Source organism: Merops nubicus, unplaced genomic scaffold, assembly GCF_000691845.1.
Source record: "Merops nubicus isolate BGI_N331 unplaced genomic scaffold, ASM69184v1 scaffold41987, whole genome shotgun sequence".
Lineage (NCBI taxonomy): Eukaryota > Metazoa > Chordata > Aves > Coraciiformes > Meropidae > Merops > Merops nubicus.
This window is the reverse complement of record NW_008623051.1, coordinates 1413-22719: the sequence shown is the minus strand read 5'-3', so window position 1 is coordinate 22719 and position 21307 is coordinate 1413. Positions and strand designations below refer to the sequence as shown.

At 39.9% G+C, this 21307-nt stretch overlaps 1 protein-coding gene across 1 annotated transcript; it reads right to left on the bottom strand.

Moving 5' to 3' along the window:
- Positions 1 to 1092: 1092 nt before the first annotated feature.
- On the bottom strand, positions 1093 to 17547 carry METAP1 (methionyl aminopeptidase 1; the record flags this gene model as incomplete). The annotated part of the gene is made up of 10 exons (XM_008944972.1): positions 1093 to 1399; positions 1565 to 1630; positions 4113 to 4256; positions 6698 to 6829; positions 9960 to 10098; positions 11609 to 11692; positions 12352 to 12443; positions 13578 to 13638; positions 14957 to 15069; positions 17496 to 17547. Coding segments are annotated over 10 exons (1047 nt in total), but the record flags the coding sequence as incomplete, so codon positions are not given.
- Between the last annotated feature and the right edge of the window lie 3760 nt (positions 17548 to 21307).

Below are 21307 nucleotides of genomic sequence, written 5' to 3'. Positions count from 1 at the left end.
GGGAAAAGAAAGGGTAGTGAGAAGAGAGGCTTAATCAATCCACACTCTATAACATGACAGTTTCCAGCTCATTGTGACCTATTAACAGAGAACAAAGGGCTACCTATACTAATGCTGCCTGCTCTACACTCAGCCTGAGGAAAAAAGATCAGTTTTCATAGCTGCCCCTGTAAGACTTTCCAAAAGCATGAAACTCACTTAACTGAGGGGGAGGAACAGGGGGAAAGACCTGTTTAAAAATTACCAAAATGAATACAGCACTGAAAGTGTTTCATTTTCTCTCACTCAGACTTGTTTTGAGATACATACTCATTTCACTTGTAAGTCTTGCAAATCCAATCCCCCACAGCTACTGTGGAGGTACCTTTAAAAAAGAAAAATGCCCCATGGTTAACACACAGGGGTCCCATGAATCATGGGACCTTTTTGGTTCTTGTTTCGTTCCTTTACCCAGGCAAGTCTGATACATCTGCTTCACCAAGCTTTTAGAGCAGGAGACTGCCTGCCACAACTGCTTTGCTGAGAAGCAGCTGATTCCAGGGAGCTGCATATAAGACAGAATTTACTAATTTTTCCCTGTAGGAAGCCCGTACTCTGAATCTCCAGCAAAAGAAACAAGTCCTGCCATTAACACAGCGTGTCACCTACAGTCACAATCACCAGAGGCCATCAGCACAGAGATGGGGACAGAACTGAAGGTAAGGTAGCCTATCCTGGGCAACATGCACATCTTTCTCCCTTCTGCCTCCTTCTCAACTGATAAACAAACAAGGCCTAGCCCATTAGAACAGTATCTGCAGAAGCAAGTCTTTGGAACTAGAAATGCTTAAAATCCCAGGTGCCACTCGCATACCAAGAGCAACAGGGCACACTGAAGTGGTGAAGAAAAACCTGGATCCCAAAATACCAAGTCCCAGTGGGAAAGGTTACCCACGCTTTTCTAGCTAATATGGCAGCGAGAGACACAACTGTGGGTCTACTTGGAAGAAAGGTGCTAAAGAGATAATTGAAGAAAAATAGCATGAGTGTGGTAGGTAGGAGGAAAGCAGTAAATTCTTTAAATTCTTTCCTGCTTTTCCAGATACTGGGTCAGGTTCTTCAAGATATTCCTCTCATCTACAATCACTGAGAACAAAATAAATGATGAAATCTCTCTATTCTGTACTCTTAAAAAAAAATGCATAGTACAGAGACAAAACCCCAGAGTCTCGTTCAGCGTGCCTGGCCAGCCCAGACTACCCCTGGGTCATGAAATGGGGCCGGGCGCTGTCCAGGCGGCGGGTGAGGATCTCGCAGCCGCCCTCGGTGACCAGCAGCGTGTGCTCGAACTGCGCCGATCGCTTCCCGTCCCGCGTCACCGCCGTCCAGCCGTCGGGCCACGTCTCGTCCTGCCAGCCCCCTGCAAACACAGCAGCACCCCTGAGCCGAGCCCGTGGTGGGGAACGAGTGTCGGCTTCCCCGGCGAGAAACGGAAACCCCATCACCCTGACAGAAGAGAACCGGCACCCCATGCCACCACTACTGAGTCAGTGGGCAAGAGTGACCGCTTCACCCTGTCACTCACCTTCACAGATCATTGGCTCAATTGTAAATACGTGACCAGGCTTCATGACTCCAACTGCCTTATTTTCTGCAATAAAAAAAATACTCAAGTTAGAAAAAGCGATCCCACCCACCTTAGTCCATGAATGAATCCTTGTCCTAGAAGGACAGGAATACTGTAAAGCCAGAAAAGCTCTTCAGAGATGACCTGTTCACTTGTCATCTTTAATTCTACGTTAAGATTTCACTCAGGTACTTCCTTCTCTCTAACACTGCAATAGTTACTCAAGGAGTTTAAAATTAATTGCTGTCTTCCTCTCCAACACTCCGGTTCTGTAAAAACACTGAACAAATGTAACACAGAAATTTCTGTAGACTTCTATACTGAAAAACATCATTAAAACAAAAATCAGTGAAACTAAGAAGCACTTGAGATACTTCAGAGAAGGCCTGAAATCTCTTAACTGAACCATTAGCTACAATAAACTGTCCAAATATGATAGCAGCTAAGTAATCCCATTATTCCATTTATGAAAGGCACATTGCCCCTCTCATTACTCTGGGTAATTAGGTTGCAGTAGTGTCAGGGTGATAATGCTGTATTTCTGTAGCTAACATAAAAAGGCAGAGACTTTCAAGGCATCTAGGACAATACTGGAACTTTTTGATGTTATATACACCAAAAACGTTTATGTGGAGGTGCATGAGCTGATGCACTGCATGTCTCTAGGAGTGTAGTGTGACTGAGGAAAAGTTCCAGCCCTGTTCCTCTGCCCTGTTTCACCCTGAGTGGCAGTGCAGCTGACATCTGACTCAGCCCGGCACACGACAGCTGGAACAAACTCCAGGACTGCACAGGAACCACGAGATCCAAGCTGCTCTGCTGTGGTATACAGCCTGTCCATCCCCCAAGTCTACTCCAATTCCATAAACTGTCTAAATCACCTAGATGGTTTAAAAATATCCAAGCTGCTCTGCTGTGGTATACAGCCTGTCCATCCCCCAAGTCTACTCCAATTCCATAAACTATTACACTGTCTATATCACCTAGATGCTTTAAAAATCTCAGCTGCAAAACTGACAACAGCAACCAGAATAATTTTGTTTCACTCAAAGGGTTTTGCTTTTATCTCCATCATCTGCTGGTACTTCTTGCTCTCAACACTCATGTTTGAGTTTCTTACCGTCTGCATCTGAACAAACATTGTCCTTAATTCCCTATAGTTTTCATGATTTCGTTAAATAATTTAAAGGGTTATAAAATGAGCTTTTTGCTTAAAAAAAATCCTTTCATAGTAAGCCAGAAATAAAGCAGCGGATTTCACTTTTTTTTCCCTCCAAGAGGCTTTAAGTCCCTCAGGTCTTCCCACTTTGCTTTTGCTGTGAATCTGTATTTTAAAATGCCAGGAAAAACAAACAAACAAACAAAAAATAAAACAAACAAACAAACAAACAAAAAACCAACAACAGCATCTACCTTTTTTGGGAACAGATATTTTGGCTCAATTTAAAAAAAAATTAAAAAGTAAAAGAATTTCAAAGTTCCCAACAGCCAGAAAAGGCAGAAATGTTCTTTTTATCAGATTGCATTTCAATTGATATAAAATGTCCTCCATCTCCAAAGAATCCAGATTTTCTTCATTTCACATGACAAAATGCAAATACCAGGAATTGATACCCTTCTACCCTGTGATTAATAGCTTTTTTTCTCTGCTCTTTGAAAAAAATAACTTAGGAAAATGATGACATGAAGGGAAATGAAAAATCAGGGATTACTAGATTATAATCTCTAACTACAACCTGTTTTAAAGCTCATTAGGAAATGTGAAGATGGAGGCATCTGTCATGCCTGAGGAAATAAACGTTCTGTCAGGGGAGCTCTGCAGCTGAAGTGGGTGTGAACTGTTTATCACTGCCTCATGCTATTTATTTTATCCTCAGTTATTCACCGGCACTGAAGCGTGTCTCATTTCCCTCTGTGGATGCTGATTTCTTAATCCTACTGGCAAAAACTGTAATTTCCAAAAACTAAAGCTGAAAATCTGCTGGGGGAAGGGTTGTTCCTCCTCTGCCACATATTACAAAGAAGTTTCCAGGAACACAGGATCGCAACACTCACAAGAAAAGTCAAACATAAGAAGATCCAGATGAAGGGACAACACCCATATATACCCTTCAAAAAGCCTTTCAGATCTGGAAACAGCAGTAAATTTTTGCTTAAACCTTCAAAGGAGAGAAGCATTTACCCACGCGTGTCAGACAAGGACATCTAAGGGATTACTTGGGACTTCAGGAAAAAACGTTTGAGCACTTAGCCAGCACAGATGAAAGCAAACACTAACTTTCAGTGCAGGCACAGACTCTCTCAGTATATAACATATTCACCTTTTCAGGTTCATAAAGCCAGTCCAGAGTTCAGAAAAATATTATTTCACAGGTCCAAATATGCTAACTTGATGGCTGTTAGGCAACATGCTACTTTATCAGAACATAAGCAAGAAGTAAATTGGGTGGCTTCCCTGCAAACCACTTCTTGCCTACAGGGCAGCCCAAAGGGAAGGAATACTCACTGGCATAATGTGGCACGTTAGGGGCCGTATGGAAAAGTTTATGGATCCCATGTCCGCAGTAGCTCCGAACCACTGAAAACCCGTTCGCTTGAGCGTGTTTCTGAATAATGTTTCCCAGCTCTCTGTACCGAACACCAGGTTTTACTGCAAAATTAAAGAGAGACAGATGGAACTTTGTAGAGCTTTCTTTCAACATAACTTCCAAACACCACTCAGGCTGGTACCTCTGCAGCACCCGTGGCTCGTATGGCCATCTGTTCCAGTGCGCAACCTCCTGCGATACTTCATCCACCGGGTATGCGAGTGGAATGAACATGAGAGAGGGAGGAAACAGTCTCATACAGAAACGATAGAAGAAGAAAATTTTTTCACAAGAACACTATATTCTTCCTTTTGTGTATGTAAGTGCTGATATATTAAAAGGATGTTGTAGTTTGAAATTAAAGACAAGAGACTTTTAAAGAACTTGTTAACTTCTCATACCCAGAGTTGCAGTGCTTCTTTCAATGAGCGTATGAACTATATTTTAATATACACATCTCTCTACTATGTGAAAATAAAACAAAAATAAAGAGCAAAAAGGATTAAACGTGAAGAACTGAGAAGGGAGGGTGGGGAGGTGGCAAATCTCTCTACTCTTAGACAAGATTTTTAGTTGCAGTGCCACAGCAAATAAGAATGTCCATATGCAGGACTAACTTTTTTGATAATCCTTTTAGGAAGATTTAAAGTGTTTGAAACATGTAATAATACCATAAAAGAATCAATGCCTCATCCATGCCAGCTAATGAAGATGCATACCAAAAGCAACCTCAAGTCACTAAAAAGAAAAAAAGAATGTAAATGCTCTCTCAAAATTATCCACAGCTCCCTGAATATACGCTGTTCCTTCAGGAGTCAGATACTGTGTGGTAATGTAGAGTCACCTTAAGCACAGCCCACATACTTAGCTTAAAACATTATGTGAAACAAGCCATTTATTTCAGTTAATGTTTACATTGATAATGGAAACAACTACAACTTAAATCAGTAAGATGAATTTCCAAAAAATAACATGAAATTCAGATTACTGAAATATGCATGCTTTTCCTCAAATTAAAAAAAAAACCACACACACAAAAAAACATCCCAAACACGACATGGTGGGAAAGAGGGAAAGTTAATCTGTTGGTTTTGCCCTAAATACTCATTCATCCCAATAGAGTCAGGAGCCCTCTGCTTCTCTGTCTCACACAACTCTCCTAGTCAGAGCTCTTCTGGTTCAATGTCAAGAAATTAAGATGATTTAAACAGGGGAGAGGTGACACGCTTTAAACAGCTGAGACACTTGCTGCCAGAATTCCTACCAGCAGGGAGTGTCTAAAACCCATTAAAACCTGTTACAGCATCTAAAATGTTAGTGAAAAGTTACACTGAGAATTTAAATCTTATTATAGTGAATGCAAAAGTGAATTTCTGTCATAGCTGATACATCAAAGCCAGGATATGAAAGGTAAGAGACAACACATAATATTTGCTGTAAAAAAATCTACAGGAGCAAAGATAAGCATTACTCTGATTTACCTCTGAAAAACAAAACGGTCATTTCAGAATAGTAACCTCACATAAATAAGTAATCTATATTCTTCACAGGCCAACTTCAGTATTTTCTTCATTACACAAGAGATACAGAAGACATCATTCATATGAATTTTTGTCTTTCCAGCTTGGCTATCTGCAAATTACTAATCAAAGTGCATTACTTTTTTTTTTTTTTTCCATTTTGCATTTAATCAAAAGTAGTTTAAAGCCTTCATATATAGCACCTTAAAAAGTCAGTCTTTAGAGGCTACAAAGTGAGTAAATTTTACTGTGAATTTTAAGAAGCTGTAGGGTATGAAAGATATGGATGATAAAAAATTTACAGGGATGTTGGGAGATACTTTGTTTTGTTTTCTCTGTTTGTCTAAGAGAATTTAGTATATTCCTTTGTGAATGAAGGTGAACATGAATATCTAGCTACCTTTCTGTCTCTGGTGCGTCTCGATGACGCTGTCCTGTGTTGTATCTAAGCAACATTAACTAAAGTTCTGTGGGTACTGAAGGACATGGACTCCCACAGCAGAATATAATAATTAGCTCTATGAAACAACCATCAGGTTCAGGAGGGGTAAAGAGATAGGTGTAAGTGTTCAAACAGTGCTTTACCTTATTGGGTCATTGTGCAACACCATACAAATCACAGAAGTAGGAATACTTTTACCCGTACTTTTGGGTTTCCAAAATGTTCTCTTCCCTACTCAGATCAAGGGTATCTTACTCATCTAACTGATAGTTTGAAAAGCCTTTTTCCATGTGAATATAGCCATCTGTGGATCAGCTCAGCATCAATTACACTTTCCTTGTGAAACCACATTTCAAATAAAAGTTGCAGCCGCCACCCACAGCACTATGCCACTTGAAGAATCCCTGTATTATACATCATGTGCTGGTGACACAAACTTCTGTGTTCTACAACAGAACTCACTCCTGGGTAGCAGCAAATTCAAGCATTTAAATTTGAGAACCCAATCCATAATGCCTCAGGCCCCAGCCACAGGGTTTACCTGCATCGATGGCTTGCATTAGGCACTCGTAAGTTGTCTGGACAAGCCTCCTGGCGCCCTCATCAACTTCTCCAACATAAAAGGTCTCGTTCAGATCTCCATGGTAGCCATTACGATAGACAGTAATATCCACTGCAAAGAACACCAGACATATTGTAATATTAGCACTGTATTTGTCAGTTCTTGCCTCTCAATTTGTGAAAGCACAAATACACACACATAAAAAACATAGTGTTGTGATTCTGAAGTTATATGATTACTTTGGAAGAATTTCAGATATAAACTCTTCCAGCAGAATCAGTTCTCTTGCGCTTATCCTGTAGATTCTATAGAATTAATTAATAAGATTGTGTTTCACTGGTCAATAGTTTCATTTAATAACAACAACAAAAATAGGAAAAAAAACACCAGTGCAACACAGACACAGCAAGATTAGGGTTGATCTTGTTGGTAAATATAAAAACAGGAAGGAGAAGCTCTTTGCTCCATGGTGACTTACCTGGTTAAAGTATTTTCTTAGAATTAATTCCAGCACTAATAGGGGCAAATTAAATTTAAAAGGCATATAATCATGTTTTAACCCATATTTGAACTTCATGCATGTTTAAAATAGTAAGTAACACCTTTGCAAAACCTGTAATTCCAAAACCCATCGTTTCCAAACAGGTAAAATTTCTTCAACATTAAATACACCGCAATTTTCCAATAGTATTCCTGACCAAGAAAAATACACCAAGTGACTTAGAACTTTTTCTTTTTTCTTTCAAATGAAAGAATTCAAACATTCAGTATCAGGCAAACAGCAAGAATAAGAATGGCATGCTTAAACAATTGAGGTTTGGAAGAACATATGAGTTTAGAATTATGTTGCAGCAAAACTCTAACTTCTTTGCTTTGTGTACAAAGTTGGTTGTAAACTAAAAGTGATATGACACTATTGAAAAATAGCACCATAAATAGTTTTAATGAGAAAAAATATTTTATAATTTAACTGATTAAAAAAAATTTTTTGGGAGGATTAAGAACATCCATACAAGATGCTTGTTGCAAATAGTCCTTTTACAAAACAAGGGAACAGGTCTACTTGTTTAGACACAGCTGTTATATATTCTAGTATCCTGTCTCACATAGCAGATGAGTAAAAAAAAATAAAACCTGCCATCATGCAGTTATTATATGTAGGAAACACATACAAAACATTCTAGATTTGTATAGGAAGTTGAATTCCTGTGGCAGAATGGGTACTTTTGTGTCTAACAGACTTTGTCAGTAGTCTGGTAGGTCTAATAACTGCCAATAAAGTACCAAAACCACCACAACGGATACTGAACTGCTCTTCCTGAGGAAATCCATACCCTCACAGGGAAACAGCCATGAAGGAAATGGTACTGAGCAATAATACTTTATGAATATGGTAGATGAGCCACTTAAGAGAGACCAGTCTCGATAGGAAAACACAGGTAAAAAATAACCACTGGTGTCCACAGTAAACCCATACTTCTGGCAAACATTTTGGAATGCAATGAACACTGTACTCCCTGCATGACTCTGTGGAACACCCAGAACACCGTGAGCAGTGTACTCAACGAGAGGGCTGTCCCAAAAGCAGCTCCCTGGCACAGCAGAACATACAGGTACATGCGTCTCTCAGCAGTGTCGGGATCCTACGCACAGGGACCAGACTGCAGAGGCTGCCTCTACAGGCCACAGGATGACAGGTCTTTCTCCTGGTGCTGCCAGGTTTGGCCACAGAGATCAGCTCTGGCTGAGAATCTGCTCCCAGGGAACAGTACAGTAACAAAACGTTGTGCTGCCCTGCTCGGAGCAGGGGCTTGGACTCGGCACCGCCTGCCAGTACCTTCTGCGTGGCGTACTCCTACGAGTCTAAAAACCTGGTCTGGGCTCTGACATGGCCACCTCTGCCTTCTAGTGGGCTAAAAAGTTTCAAGTAGAGAGAAGTGCCCATCTTTCTCTTTATTGTTTACTGAGCACATTCCCTCCAAAGTACTTTTTCCTATCTCCTCCTTTGCACCCCGTTTTCATTCTCCTTTTAAAAACGTTTTTGAGCCACTAACTTACCAAAAAGAAGCCTACAAGATTTGGAAGCCTTTTAAGCCCATGAGGAACACATTCAATCCACAAAATGTGGACTATTTTGTAGCAAGAGCTACTCAGCTACAGATCAGTAAACTAGTTCTTCCTCAACAAAACAAAGCAGAAGGCTCAAAGCTTAGGCAAGTGCAGTCAGGTCATGGATGTGAAGAAAGGATGTGACTAAACCCTCCTACAAAAGGTGTTTTCTAGTGCTGAGGTGCAGCTTCTGCATGCAAAGAGTGGAGAGGTAAGGCACCATGTAGATGAAGGCAACCTAGTAAGCTTTGTTTTTTGACAAAAAAATTTTTATTGCCAAACCAAGAAAAAAATGAATAAGAAAACAAAAAACAGTCAAGTAATTCACAAAAGCATCCTTCAACATCCAAGAAGCTGTAAGTACCTTGAGAACCATGAAGGAGAGGAAGCTGGTACTCCTGGGCCATAAGATGCTCAAAAAAAGGGATGTTTTTTAATATGCACCTATACAAAGACTCACCATTAAGATCCTTTACAGTCATCATAATGGCCATGTTCATTGCAAACTGTTAAAAGATCTAGAGCCATCTAATTAAGAATTTGAAAACAAAAAACAGTCAAGTAATTCACAAGGACCATCCTTCAACATCAAGAAGCTGTAAGTACCTTGAGAACCATGAAGGAGAGGAAGCTGGTACTCCTGGGCCATAAGATGCTCAAAAAAAGGGATGTTTTTTAATATGCACCTATACAAAGACTCACCATTAAGATCCTTTACAGTCATCATAATGGCCATGTTCATTAGATCTTTTAACAGTTTGCAGAGCCATCTAAGAATTTACACAGACCTAATCCAGTTAAATAATTCAATAGACATCTTATTCACTGTTTATATAGTCTGAAACAGCTGGAACCTAGCCCACAAGTGGAATACTCAGGCACTACATGATGCACAGACCAGGGCAGAAGAATTATAAAGCTCCTAAAGTGGGCCAAACTTCTGAAATAGTTTCATTAAATAAACTCATTCATTTAAATACATAAAGAGCAGAGGTCAACTGGTAAATGAGAACAAAAGCTCCTCTTCGTAAGCTGTTCCAATCACGTTGCCTGCTAGTGAGACCTCACCTTACTGCATGGTTTAGCTGGACAGGAGGTAGGAATGTTGAAGGTTAATTTTCATGGCACTTACCATTAACAATATCTCCCTCCTGCAACGGCCTCCTGTCAGGAATTCCGTGACAGATCACTTCATTCACTGACGTACAACACGACTTGGGGAAATTATAATAATTCAGGGGGGAAGGATAGCAATTCCTTGCGATACAAGCCTAATTTAGAAAATACAATTTACACTTTACATCAGTAAGTCTTGTACAAAGAGAAAACATATGCACAACAGCTTTACAGCAAGAATGACAGGTTGAAAAGCAATGATTCTTGAATATAAGCTTTTTCAAGCTCAGTTTTTTTGGCATGATGGTACCTTGTTACGCTTTGCTTTTCTTACCAGGAAGAAAATAAAGCTACTTTACTTTGTTTCTATTCATTTTTATGTTTGACTACCAATGCTGAAACATTCAGATTTAAAACAACACATGGCAATTTATTCAGTTAAAAACTTGCCATTTTCACCTACTGGTTTTAAGCATCTGGTCTAAGTCTTCTTGTAAAACACACAAGCCAGATGAAATAACGTTTAGCACCACCCTTTTCACCTCTAGCTTTTAAAACCTTAAGCTGCTTCCTTTGCACTCACTCTAATGACCTGTTTGGGATTTTCACAAAACTGGCACATACATGTTATATGTAGTGATATATACATACATATATACACTATGTGACATACTGAGAAATTCTGGAAAAATAATTCTGTGTTAACTTTTTTTAATTTAAAAAAATAATATTGTTTTAAAAGTGCAAGTACCAGTTAGGGTTATGGGGCAGTATCAACAATCTGCCATGCAAAAGTTTCTAAAAACTGCCGAGGAGGGATGACACCATTTTAACTACTAGTTGTTTGTATTACATATTATGTATAAGCAAATAATTTAGCATTTAATGCAGTTCTGCAGAAATCACCGACCTCATCAAACAAAAGCTCCTCATAATCTTGGCTCAACAGATGCAAATGCAGACACAAAACCCAACAATCAGAAAGCCCTCTAACAAATTTAACTATACCAAAATCGTTGCCCTCCCCACAGCACACACAAGGATCCTCAATTATCAGTTTACATGCCTTATACAGAAGAGACCAAAGAAAAATAAAAGTTACACAATTCAAGTATATGTGAATAGTTAAACCAGGAAACTACTTGAACATGTATTTCAAATACTTTGGTGGATTGCGGCTTTAGTTTGCCTCACTGCATCAAACTTCTTGTTTCAATTTTCACTCAGGCTCCTCAGTTCTGATTCCCAATCATAAATAATTAAACTTTCTGCTCTGTACATCTTAACTAACAACACAGAGCACAAGAAGTCCATGACCTACATCCACTATTCTTTATATAATGGCATCTGTGGAGCAAAACGTGTTTAGAATAAAGAAAATTATACAATGTTAACCAAGAAAACAGGTGAAGAAACTTCAGAAATCTGAAGCTGGAAATCGTGAAAGGAGCTGATACAGACAGAGGCTCATGAGTTTCTACTAATTTTGAACCTAACATTGTGCTGTAACATATTTCTAACATCTGCACTACCCGCTAGCTTCAAACTGAGAAACAGTTCAAAATAAAGAAATGGAATTCATGTAACAACAAAGAAAGTCACATAATATAAAAAAAAATATAGAAGAAAGCACTTTAAAACACCAAAAGGAGAAAATAGCCTTACTAAATGAACAGCGTGATCAATTTCTTCAGTGGTTACACCTGCTTTTACCATCATGGCAGCAACATCCAATACTTCTCTAGCAAGCTGCAAATGAAAGAAAAGCACTTTATTAGAACTTTTGTACTAATTTGTACTAGTGTTAATACAAAAGATTTAAAATTAAACCAGGACTAAAATCCCTAGCAGATTAGCAGCCCATCTTCCACAGCTACACCAAGGCTGCTCAGAAAGCCGGGTGGACTCAGGCCCCAGGAAGAATTCAAGATGTCTACAGGTTGTACAACTAACCCACCTCTGTGAGATCTGGCATAAATACATTTCAAAGTTCAACTTTATGCAGGAGGAAGTGACTACAACTGAACAGCTCTATGTCAAAAAATTGTTAGGGACAGGGCTCTGTTTTGCTTTTTAATTTTTGTTTCGGAAAGGAAAAATTTCTGTTGTCATTTATGCACTATAAAATGTATTATCATCAGTAATAATGCTTCAGCCACTGACTATGTCACTAACAACAACAAAGCAAGAAAACAGACTAAAGTGATTTTTCTGCTTGCAAAATAGTTTACTTTGAATTGGGAGTCTCAGAAAAAGCAAGAAAACACCAAATTTCCCAAGAGATTTTTCAGTGCTCAAAAGTGGTTTTAAAGTTTGTGCTCTCAAATGTGCTGTCACAAACTAGTGAAATCACTATAGATTTTTAAGGAATGAAAGGCACTTTGTAATGAAAACCAAACCCCTCTTACCCTACACACTACTCGCATCCCTTCTATATCCTCAGATGAGAGTATTTTTATTTGAGAGGTTCCTTTTAAAGCCTGTTCTGATTCAGACATTCCTGAAAAAAAAAAAAACAGCAGAGGTGAAGAAAAAAAGGAAAACACCATATTATTTAGAGAAGTGATTGCTACACATGCCCTATCAAGGAACTTAGCTTACCAATGGTAACAAAGGACATACTATCTCACCATAGACTAAAGTAACGAACTGACCACTATCATCATCATCATCATCATCATCCAGATGAATTTGAGTTCATAAGCCCTCCACAACATTGTATGCTCACATGTGCTCAGGATGCCCATTCACTGCAAAAAAACATCATGTCCAGTTTGTCAAAATACCACCTTAAAAATCAGATTGATAAGGAAATCATTTTATGCATATGTTTTTTTTTTAAACTTCTTTGGAGATAAACAGTAATAATTAATATTATTAACTGCATAAGCTTGTGAATATCTCTAGTTATACTACAGCAATAATCCCGCTGATGAAAATATGTAAATTCATCCTACCAAATTCTGTGCAAGCTCAGTTTTACAGTGGAACGACCACCTAAAAGACAGTATTTTGTGTTGTTTATATATTTACTTTCTGTAAAGAATAACTAAAGAATGGCTGAAGATTTCAAAATCATTCTAACAGACGTCATAGCAGCTGTTTTGGGAAACGCAAAGCACCAATACAAAAAGCCAAAAATACCAAAAGAAACCAAGAAGCAAGTAATTTGGAATATATCCCCTTCTATGTCCAAAAATAGCTGGAATGCATATATCAGGGTTCTTTTGGGAGTCACTTACTGCAGTTTTGTTTGGTTTTGTTATTTTATAACACATTTCAAACCCTTACACTGATGGGTGTAGCAGAATTCACCTGTGGTAGACAAACCACTGCTGTTTGTTATGAAATTAACCACAGGGCTAGGACTTGCATGGCTTTTTTTTCTTTTCTTCCCTGAACACTTGAAAGATAACGTATTACAAACTTCTGACTTCCAAAAAATACTTGTAATCCTTATTTCTAAAAGAACCAGCAAGTTCATGTGAGGGAAGAAGAGGTAGAGTGAGAAGAAGCAGATAAAAGAAAACATTCCCTTTTCCACTATCTCCTTCATACTTTAAAGGCATTGTCAATTGAAAGAAAAATAGAAAGCAAACATAACACTCCATAATGGTGATTTGTTTCAAGTTACCTAGTGGGTGATCAGCATAATCTGGTCTCTGAATGTAACTTGGCACAGGTCTCGTTGGCGTCTAGACAGATCATAGTCAAAGGTGGTTAGGTTAGGTTGCAAGAATAGTTATTATAGTCACAGAAACAGAGATTCATGCAGCAAAATTAAATACAGTGAAATATGGCTAATTCCACTTGGAAGAAGTTGCAAAGTATGCAAACATTCCAAAACAGTTCAAATTTTCATTTCTCAAAGATTCTCCTGTTACTCTTTATTGGTCTCATGTTATACAACCTCTAACAGCCAAAATCACAGCCTTGTAAAAGTCACACTTTTCTGCACCAAGTAAATGAAATTAATACAATATCTCTCTTACATCACAGTATTTATTCTTCTGCTTTCCAGACTGCAAATGCACTGGTTAGAAACAGATTCTTGCCTCCTCTGGTTATTAGTGTCTATTAGCAAGATTATTACTTCTAAACATCACCCCAGTCATTAGCACTTTTTATTATCATTTCATTTGCATCAATCCTACAGCAGTCAGAAGACAAAAAAGTAAATGTTCAGCAATAACACTACAAACACCCTTTCTGCACCGAGATTAACAAGCACATGTGAGCTCAGGCTCTGTTAGTCCTGTTCTCTGATGAGCCTGTAACAACAGACGGAAAAGACCACAGAGAGGATGCCACAGGGGCAGCATCTCTAGCACAGGCCAATTAGAAAAGACACATGTAAATAAAATGCCATTATGGATGTAAAAAATTTAGCTTATTCCATGTACAGATATCTACCAATTTAAAAACACAGCTATATTGATATCATCTTCTAACTCCACCTTTCAGAGCTGAACGTGTTACTGACCTCAGTTACTCTTCACCATTCCAGTGCTGGAGAACATTACAGAAGGAACATCCCCTGCTCCTTCAGCAGAGCTGTTCACCAGCTTACTCACCAGGTTATTTCAAACTATTTAACACCAAACCACTTACGTAAATTCTAAATTAATTCACCTGAGTTTTTCAAAACAGACTGCTCCATTATTGGTGAGAACAGTAAAAAGCCAGGAGAAGACATCATCCAAACTAGCAGTAGCCTTTTGCAGGATTTATGCCAAAATGTACAGCCAAAAGGTGTGAGCTTAAGCCTGTTACTGACATGTGTGACCTCACGGGTGCCTCCTTAATTTTAAGTATACCAAAAGATCAATCACTTCAAATGAAGCCAAAGCACAGTAAGGACACAGTCATACATATGCTTGCAATCCAGTTCAGATGGTTTAAGAAGCTTTCCTCTTCTCAGCTAAAATCTGGGAGGTAACCTGGTCAGGACTGGTGCATTAGTTGGTACAGAATGCAGCAGCTCTGGAGTACAGAATGGCACCCATTGCTCACCAGAGGGTAGTGTGGCCTGAGTTTACCCGTGTATCGATAACCAGACCAGGGGTTTGTGTTGACGTCGCCTTCCAGGGTCCAGGAGGAAACTTCACGCTTAGCTTTTTCATCTTCTGCAAAGATGAGGGGAAAAAAAAAAAAGAGGAAAACAAAACAAAAGAAAAAGCTACAGCAAAATCAGTCCTACTAAGTGTAAAAACTACGAATTCTGGAAAATTACTTAGTAGTACCTAAGCTTAGATTTGACTCCTTCTGGCATTTTAGATACTGGTATAGGAAAGTATAAGTAGCAGTTATTTTCTATTGCCCTTAGGTTTTTCACATTCAAAATTCACATTCTGCCAACTTTGTGTTTATTGAAGAGCAAACTGGGGAAAGTCAGGACAGCATTACTGAACACACAAATGAAGTGTAGTTAAGTTGCCCTTCATTTGTAGTTCTCAGACACAGTACTGTGCTTGTTTTCATTCTTGGGAAAAAGGTGTATTTCTACAGAAACACTCATCATCCCTTCAAAAAACACTCTTGCACCATAGGTGAATGCTCCTTTTCTATGATTTCTCTTAGCATTCAGTGACAGAAATGACCTAGGGTGGGGAGGAGGGTATTCAAGTTTCAGGACATGCCCAGGTTGCAACATATGGCTCCTGCTACCCCTCCAGATCCAACAGATAGAGTGGAGGTGCTGCCACTTCTGCATTTCAGGACAGGCAGGGTCTGCACCTTACAAGATGGCCACAGTCTGCTGGAGGTTCCCAGTTCTCTAGACCTTGTGAAATTCATGTCTGATGTGGTCCAGTGACTGACTTCACTCACAAATTAACAAGCTCCTAACAGGGCAGATTGAAAGTGTTTACCTAAAGGATAGAAGCAAGTGGACAGTGAGTATTGCCAAAAGGAAAAACATTTAGTGGGGAAAAGGAGGCAAGGGCTAAGAAAGAGCACAGCAGCATTAATCTTTAACTCATAACCCGATAACTTGTTTTCTCTTTTTATATCTCACAAGAAAAAGGAGATGGCAAAAGTTCTGTCATAGCAAGCCCTGACATGAGCTCCTCAGTCTCTGTAGCTGACATCTGAGCCATCTGTTGACATGACATTCAGTTTAGATGAACCACTGAGAAACAATAATTTAAAAACCCAAACTTTTAACAAAGCAGTATATTGGATTCCATTGAGATGCTTCAGTAGTTTGTTGCATTGAGCTCTTGAGGGCCACCAGAACCCAACCAGCTCAGCTCAGGCTCAGCAGTTATCCAGGAAGCCAACAAGATCATGGACTTAGTGGAATAATAAAAAAAATCTGCTGTCAGATAAACAACAGCATCAGAAGACTGCACCAGAGGATTACTAGAACTACCAACAAAGACAGTCTCACAGCCATGCAGGTACAAAGCAGCAGGATAGAGAAGGCAAGTGTGAACTATGAGAGCCCTACACAGGGAAGGCAGAGAGAAGAAAAACGTTTGTAATTGTCTCTGCTACTCCAACCTATTAACCATGCCACATTTATCACAGAAAAGAGAGTTTTATTGGGTTTTAGGAAAGGAGGAGGTAAATTACTCAAGGATTTAAATTTCTGCCATGCTACTTTTAGCAGAGGATGTTAGAGCCCTAATGGCTCAATGGTTGGACTTGATGATCTTGGAGGTCCCTTCCAACCTAAAGGATTCTATGATTCTACTGGATACTTACTTTTTAATCCCACCTCCCCTTTGAAGCAGGGCTTGATGAAGACAGGCAGAGGAATGGGGGGGAGGAGGTGGCAAAGAGGGGCTCTCTCTTTTTGTTTCATTTTAATCTCATGGATTATTTTCACTGCTTGAGTAAGGAAGAATCTACCAGTCTACTAGTACAGGGCTACCCTACCAGCTGTAGCCACTTGCACCAAAGTAGGCAGCTAAGGCACTTACACTAAACTCCCTTGTACTAAAGTCAGCAAGATCCTAGCTATGACACAACCTCCTACCAGTGGCTGCATCAGTGCACAAAAGCATTTTTCTCTTTTTTTTTCTTCCCTCCGAAAGGGGACACCCTGGCTCACCTGCACTCCATCAGCCATCTAATCACAACGACTTCACAAGAACCTTTCCCACATTTTACTACAATAGACATCAAAATGCTAGAATGGAACAAGCCTGCACTGTCTTATAATAATACTCTGTTATTCTTCTTGCCCTTTATTTCAGCATCCCTCTTTCTCTGTTCATATAGCTGGCAATGTAGCTCAAGGAATATTTCACAGAAACAGAAAAGGAAACAGAAAGATTTCTGTGCCACTGTCTCTGAAATCTAACACAGATATTTAGACAGCCAGGAGGTGGACCAAATTTCAGATATGAGCAATCTAGTGCCAAGTATCTTGGAAAAATCCATATCATTCCTTGACACAAAATCATAGAATAGTTGAAGTTGGGATGGACATCTGACAGTCATCTGGTTCAATCCCTAGCTCAAGAAAGGCCACCTAGAGCCAGCTGCCCAAGACAAAACAAATTCAAAATAGTATTAAAATGAATGGAAACAAAAATTTACTTACTTGCTTTCTTGTGTAATAACTTGTGAGTGGCCCAGCTTCCCTTAAAGCATTCCTAGAATTGCAAACAAAATATATATATATGTATGTTTTAAGTAGCATTATCCTGGAAAGACATGCTATCCCTACAAAACAGAGAAGCAACTGTATTTTGAAAGAAAACTAGAAGACTGATTTTTATTAACCCTTGTAGCAACATGCAGTAAATGCTACTATAACTGCTAGTCTCAACAATAGAAAAAAACCAAATTCAACAGCTCCCAAGCCAGGCTGGACAGAAAGCATCAAACAGATGCACCCACCACAGTGAAACACGCTGATCTAGTCCTAAGTATTGTCCCCTTATAGTTTTAATGAGTAACTAAATGCCATTGTTGCTCTGGATTGGCTGAAACACAGTCTACCAGATCTCACAGTCTTGCAGTGGGCAGGATGGTCCTCCCTTGGCTCCTACAAGAAACCATCTCCTCCTGCTAATTGCGGCCTTTCTGCATCCTTCCCCAGCACAGGAAAGCAACAGAGGCCAATCAACACGATCACAGGAACAAATTAAACAGATCTTGGGGGGAAGGGGAGGGAAGTGAGGGCTACTGAACGGAAATAGAAAATGGAAAAAAAAATACAAAGTTGAAATTAAAGTCAAGAAAAGAGTGACTGTGAAGGAGTTTGTCTTTTTCTCTTCTTCCCAAGCACAAATAGAGCAGTTCATGCAAAAAACTATGAATCAGCAAAGAGGCAGATGGAAACAGCTGGCAGAGGGAGAATAAAAGGAAGACTAAGGTGAAGACATGAAAAAAACCAAGAGATTTCAGTAGAAAACCTGCAGACTGCAGCATTAAAGGTGATCCTCTAAGGTGCCAATTATGAAATTACTTGGTTTTCTAGCAGAAAGTCTAATTCAATGGCCATGTGCACTCAAAAGAACCATTAGGAAACACCTAATTACAACCATTCACTGCTACAGCTGAGTTTCTGGAGAAAGAGGCAGGAAGCAAACTGCTTTCCTTTGTAAGGAAAGGCAATACTAATGCTGAGTCATCACTGCAAAACTACCATCCCCAGCCAGCCACTGATCCAACCTCACCTATACAACACCCAACCGGTCCAAGACAACAGATCTGTAAACTCAGCCTGGCGTGCAGCATTCCACCCCGGCTGCATAGTTGCAGTCTTAACTGTCTGCTCCTCTAGAACCACCTTCTCCCCATTCTCTCATGGGCCTTGCAACCACTAGTTACCAAATTGCATCAACAAAAACACAGTCAAGTGTTGCACAGTCATGCCTATGTTCAGAGAGACCCTGCTGTGTGCTAGTTCCCTCATTACCAAAACCAGTTGCTTGTTGTCTTCTCCTACACCACGTACTTGAAGCCACCACATTCTCTGAAGTGGCACTCGAAGTGCCCTGGTCCTATGCAGTGGTCTGGGTAACATGAGGCTTTGATAAACGACACTTTAGATTACCAAAGAGCATGTCTTTCTGAGCAAACACCGGGAGGTTTTAGCCTCACGCTTGTATAACCCACTGCATACACAGACCTCTGCACTGCACTACCACCTGTTCTCTGTTGCAGAGCTGAGAGAAAAGGAGCAGGTTTTAACTGAGGACTGTTTTAAGAAAAAAATTTAAAAGCTAAAAACCCTGCCTCAAGGGCACTAGAAGCACCTGTATGGTTTTAGACCCCTTTTAAACACCAGCCCTCTCTTCTGAAGCAGGAGGATTACACAGCAAAGGACTTAGAGCAGCTACCAAGCCTGCAAATCTAGAATCCACTTACTGAGATATAAAGGAGCATTTGGGGAATGAAGACATACATCAGCTGTGGTAATTACTGCTTGTAGCTCATTCTCTCCTTCCCCATGAAGTTTTTTTGGAGTCTATTTTCCAATGCCATTCCTTCTCTGACATCAACAGTCTCTCCTCTTTGCTGGCCCATGTCCAGGAAACACCAGGCAAACACGGCACCACCGGCAGTATCATATCCCGACAGGCTCCATTTTGTTGTGTTGTTTTATTTCCTGCAGCTGTAAACAACCTGAGAGGACCCTCCACAAGGCTGCCATATGCCTGAGCTTTCCCAAACCCATTTCCCAGATTTTAGTTGCCCTCTTGTTCCAGAGGAACACCAGATCCATCGGAACTACTACAGCACAGCTCCAAACAAGCTACTGTGCACCGGGGCAGCTTGGACACGTGGACTACAGGCACATCAATCAACTGCAATGAGTACACACAGCAAGTCCAAGGCACCTTTGTGAGCAGGGGCTAGCACACATGCAGTGTGCAGTCCATGACTATCTCTGTCCTGGTCTGATGGCTTTTGGAAGGTGCTCAATGGATATGCTGCACATCCACCTACAAATCCATGTGTTTTATGTAGGATCAGTCATATGCTTCCTGTTAAGCACCAGGCACGCACAAACTATTTTTACTCAACAACGGATGGCAGAAGCACTACCTTGCACACGCCTGCAGAGCTCTGCTGTGGCAGTGCCAGATAAAAATCCGGCAGCTGTCATCTCACAGGTTGGAGAAGCACAGCTCTGGTGACAAAGCACCACCAGTGTACCACTGAGCACTGCAAACACCCTCACCTTCTATACAGCAGGCTTCCTGACAAGCCATGGAAGAAAGCCACTCTCTCTCTCCATCTGGGCCACTTTCTGGAGAATTTTCTGGAGAAAATTCCTCTTTTTGCTGAGCCTTCTCCTCTCAGCCTTCTGCTGAGACATTTACTTCTATCTTCCTATTATCATTCCTGCCTCTAATGATTCTTCCATGTTCCTATGCCACATACAGACCAGGATAGAAAATTTTCAATGATTAAATAAACAAAATCCAGGAAAAAAAATAGCCAAGGAGATTTTTAATATTAAAATTAAGAAAGTAGAGAATTTTTTTTAATAATGTTAAAAAATGTGCATATGACCTTTAATGGCTGTTATTTGAAAACATTAATTAGCTCCAGGGGGAAAATACACAGGAATAATATTAATTTGGCTTCAGGTTTTTTGGAAGACTTCCTGGATTTCATTTAAAATGCTCCGCTCTCCATTAGCACGTCTGATGTTAATATCCCCACCCTTCTCACCTAAAGCATTTTTCTTTTTATTGCATATGGGTTTTTATAAAGCAATCTAGACGCTCCTGGAAACACTGAAGTGGGCTGTCCAAGAAAAGAGGACAAAATAAAAAGGCAAGAGGCAGAGACGTAATCCTCAATTTGCTTAGAGCAATCCTGGGCACAACTACTCTATCAGCAAGAAAAATATAGTTGTGACTTTTAGACAGAGGCCATCAACACATTTAAACCTTTAACAACATTTTGGACCTCAAGCCAGTCTAAAGCCAATCCCACTGACTCTCTGCTTAGAGACAGGCTCAACCCAGTGCTCACCAGAACCTGTGCATTTACAAAAAGGCAACCAAAGGCACAAGCAGCATCACAGTCTAGAAAGATTCCTGCCAAGTCACCTCGTGTAAACAATGTTATCTCTGCAAATGATTTTTACCCTAAGGACTCAGCCCATCATCTCTGTACTGGCTGAAATATGGACAGAATCAAGCAGCATAGCAGAACTGGTTTTACAGTAGAGTGCATTTACACTATGAACACAATGATCACTACCAAATACTTTTGGCTTTTCTTTCTTGAATCAGCCATTGAAACAACAAAACCAAACCCTTTAAAACTATTATTGAGCTCCTTAGCAAGGAATTGTTCTTCCTATGTTTACTGTCATCTTCACAGTAATACACAAGGGAGCTTCTTACACTTTCTGTTCAAGTATCCATGCAACCTGATTAAGAGGTA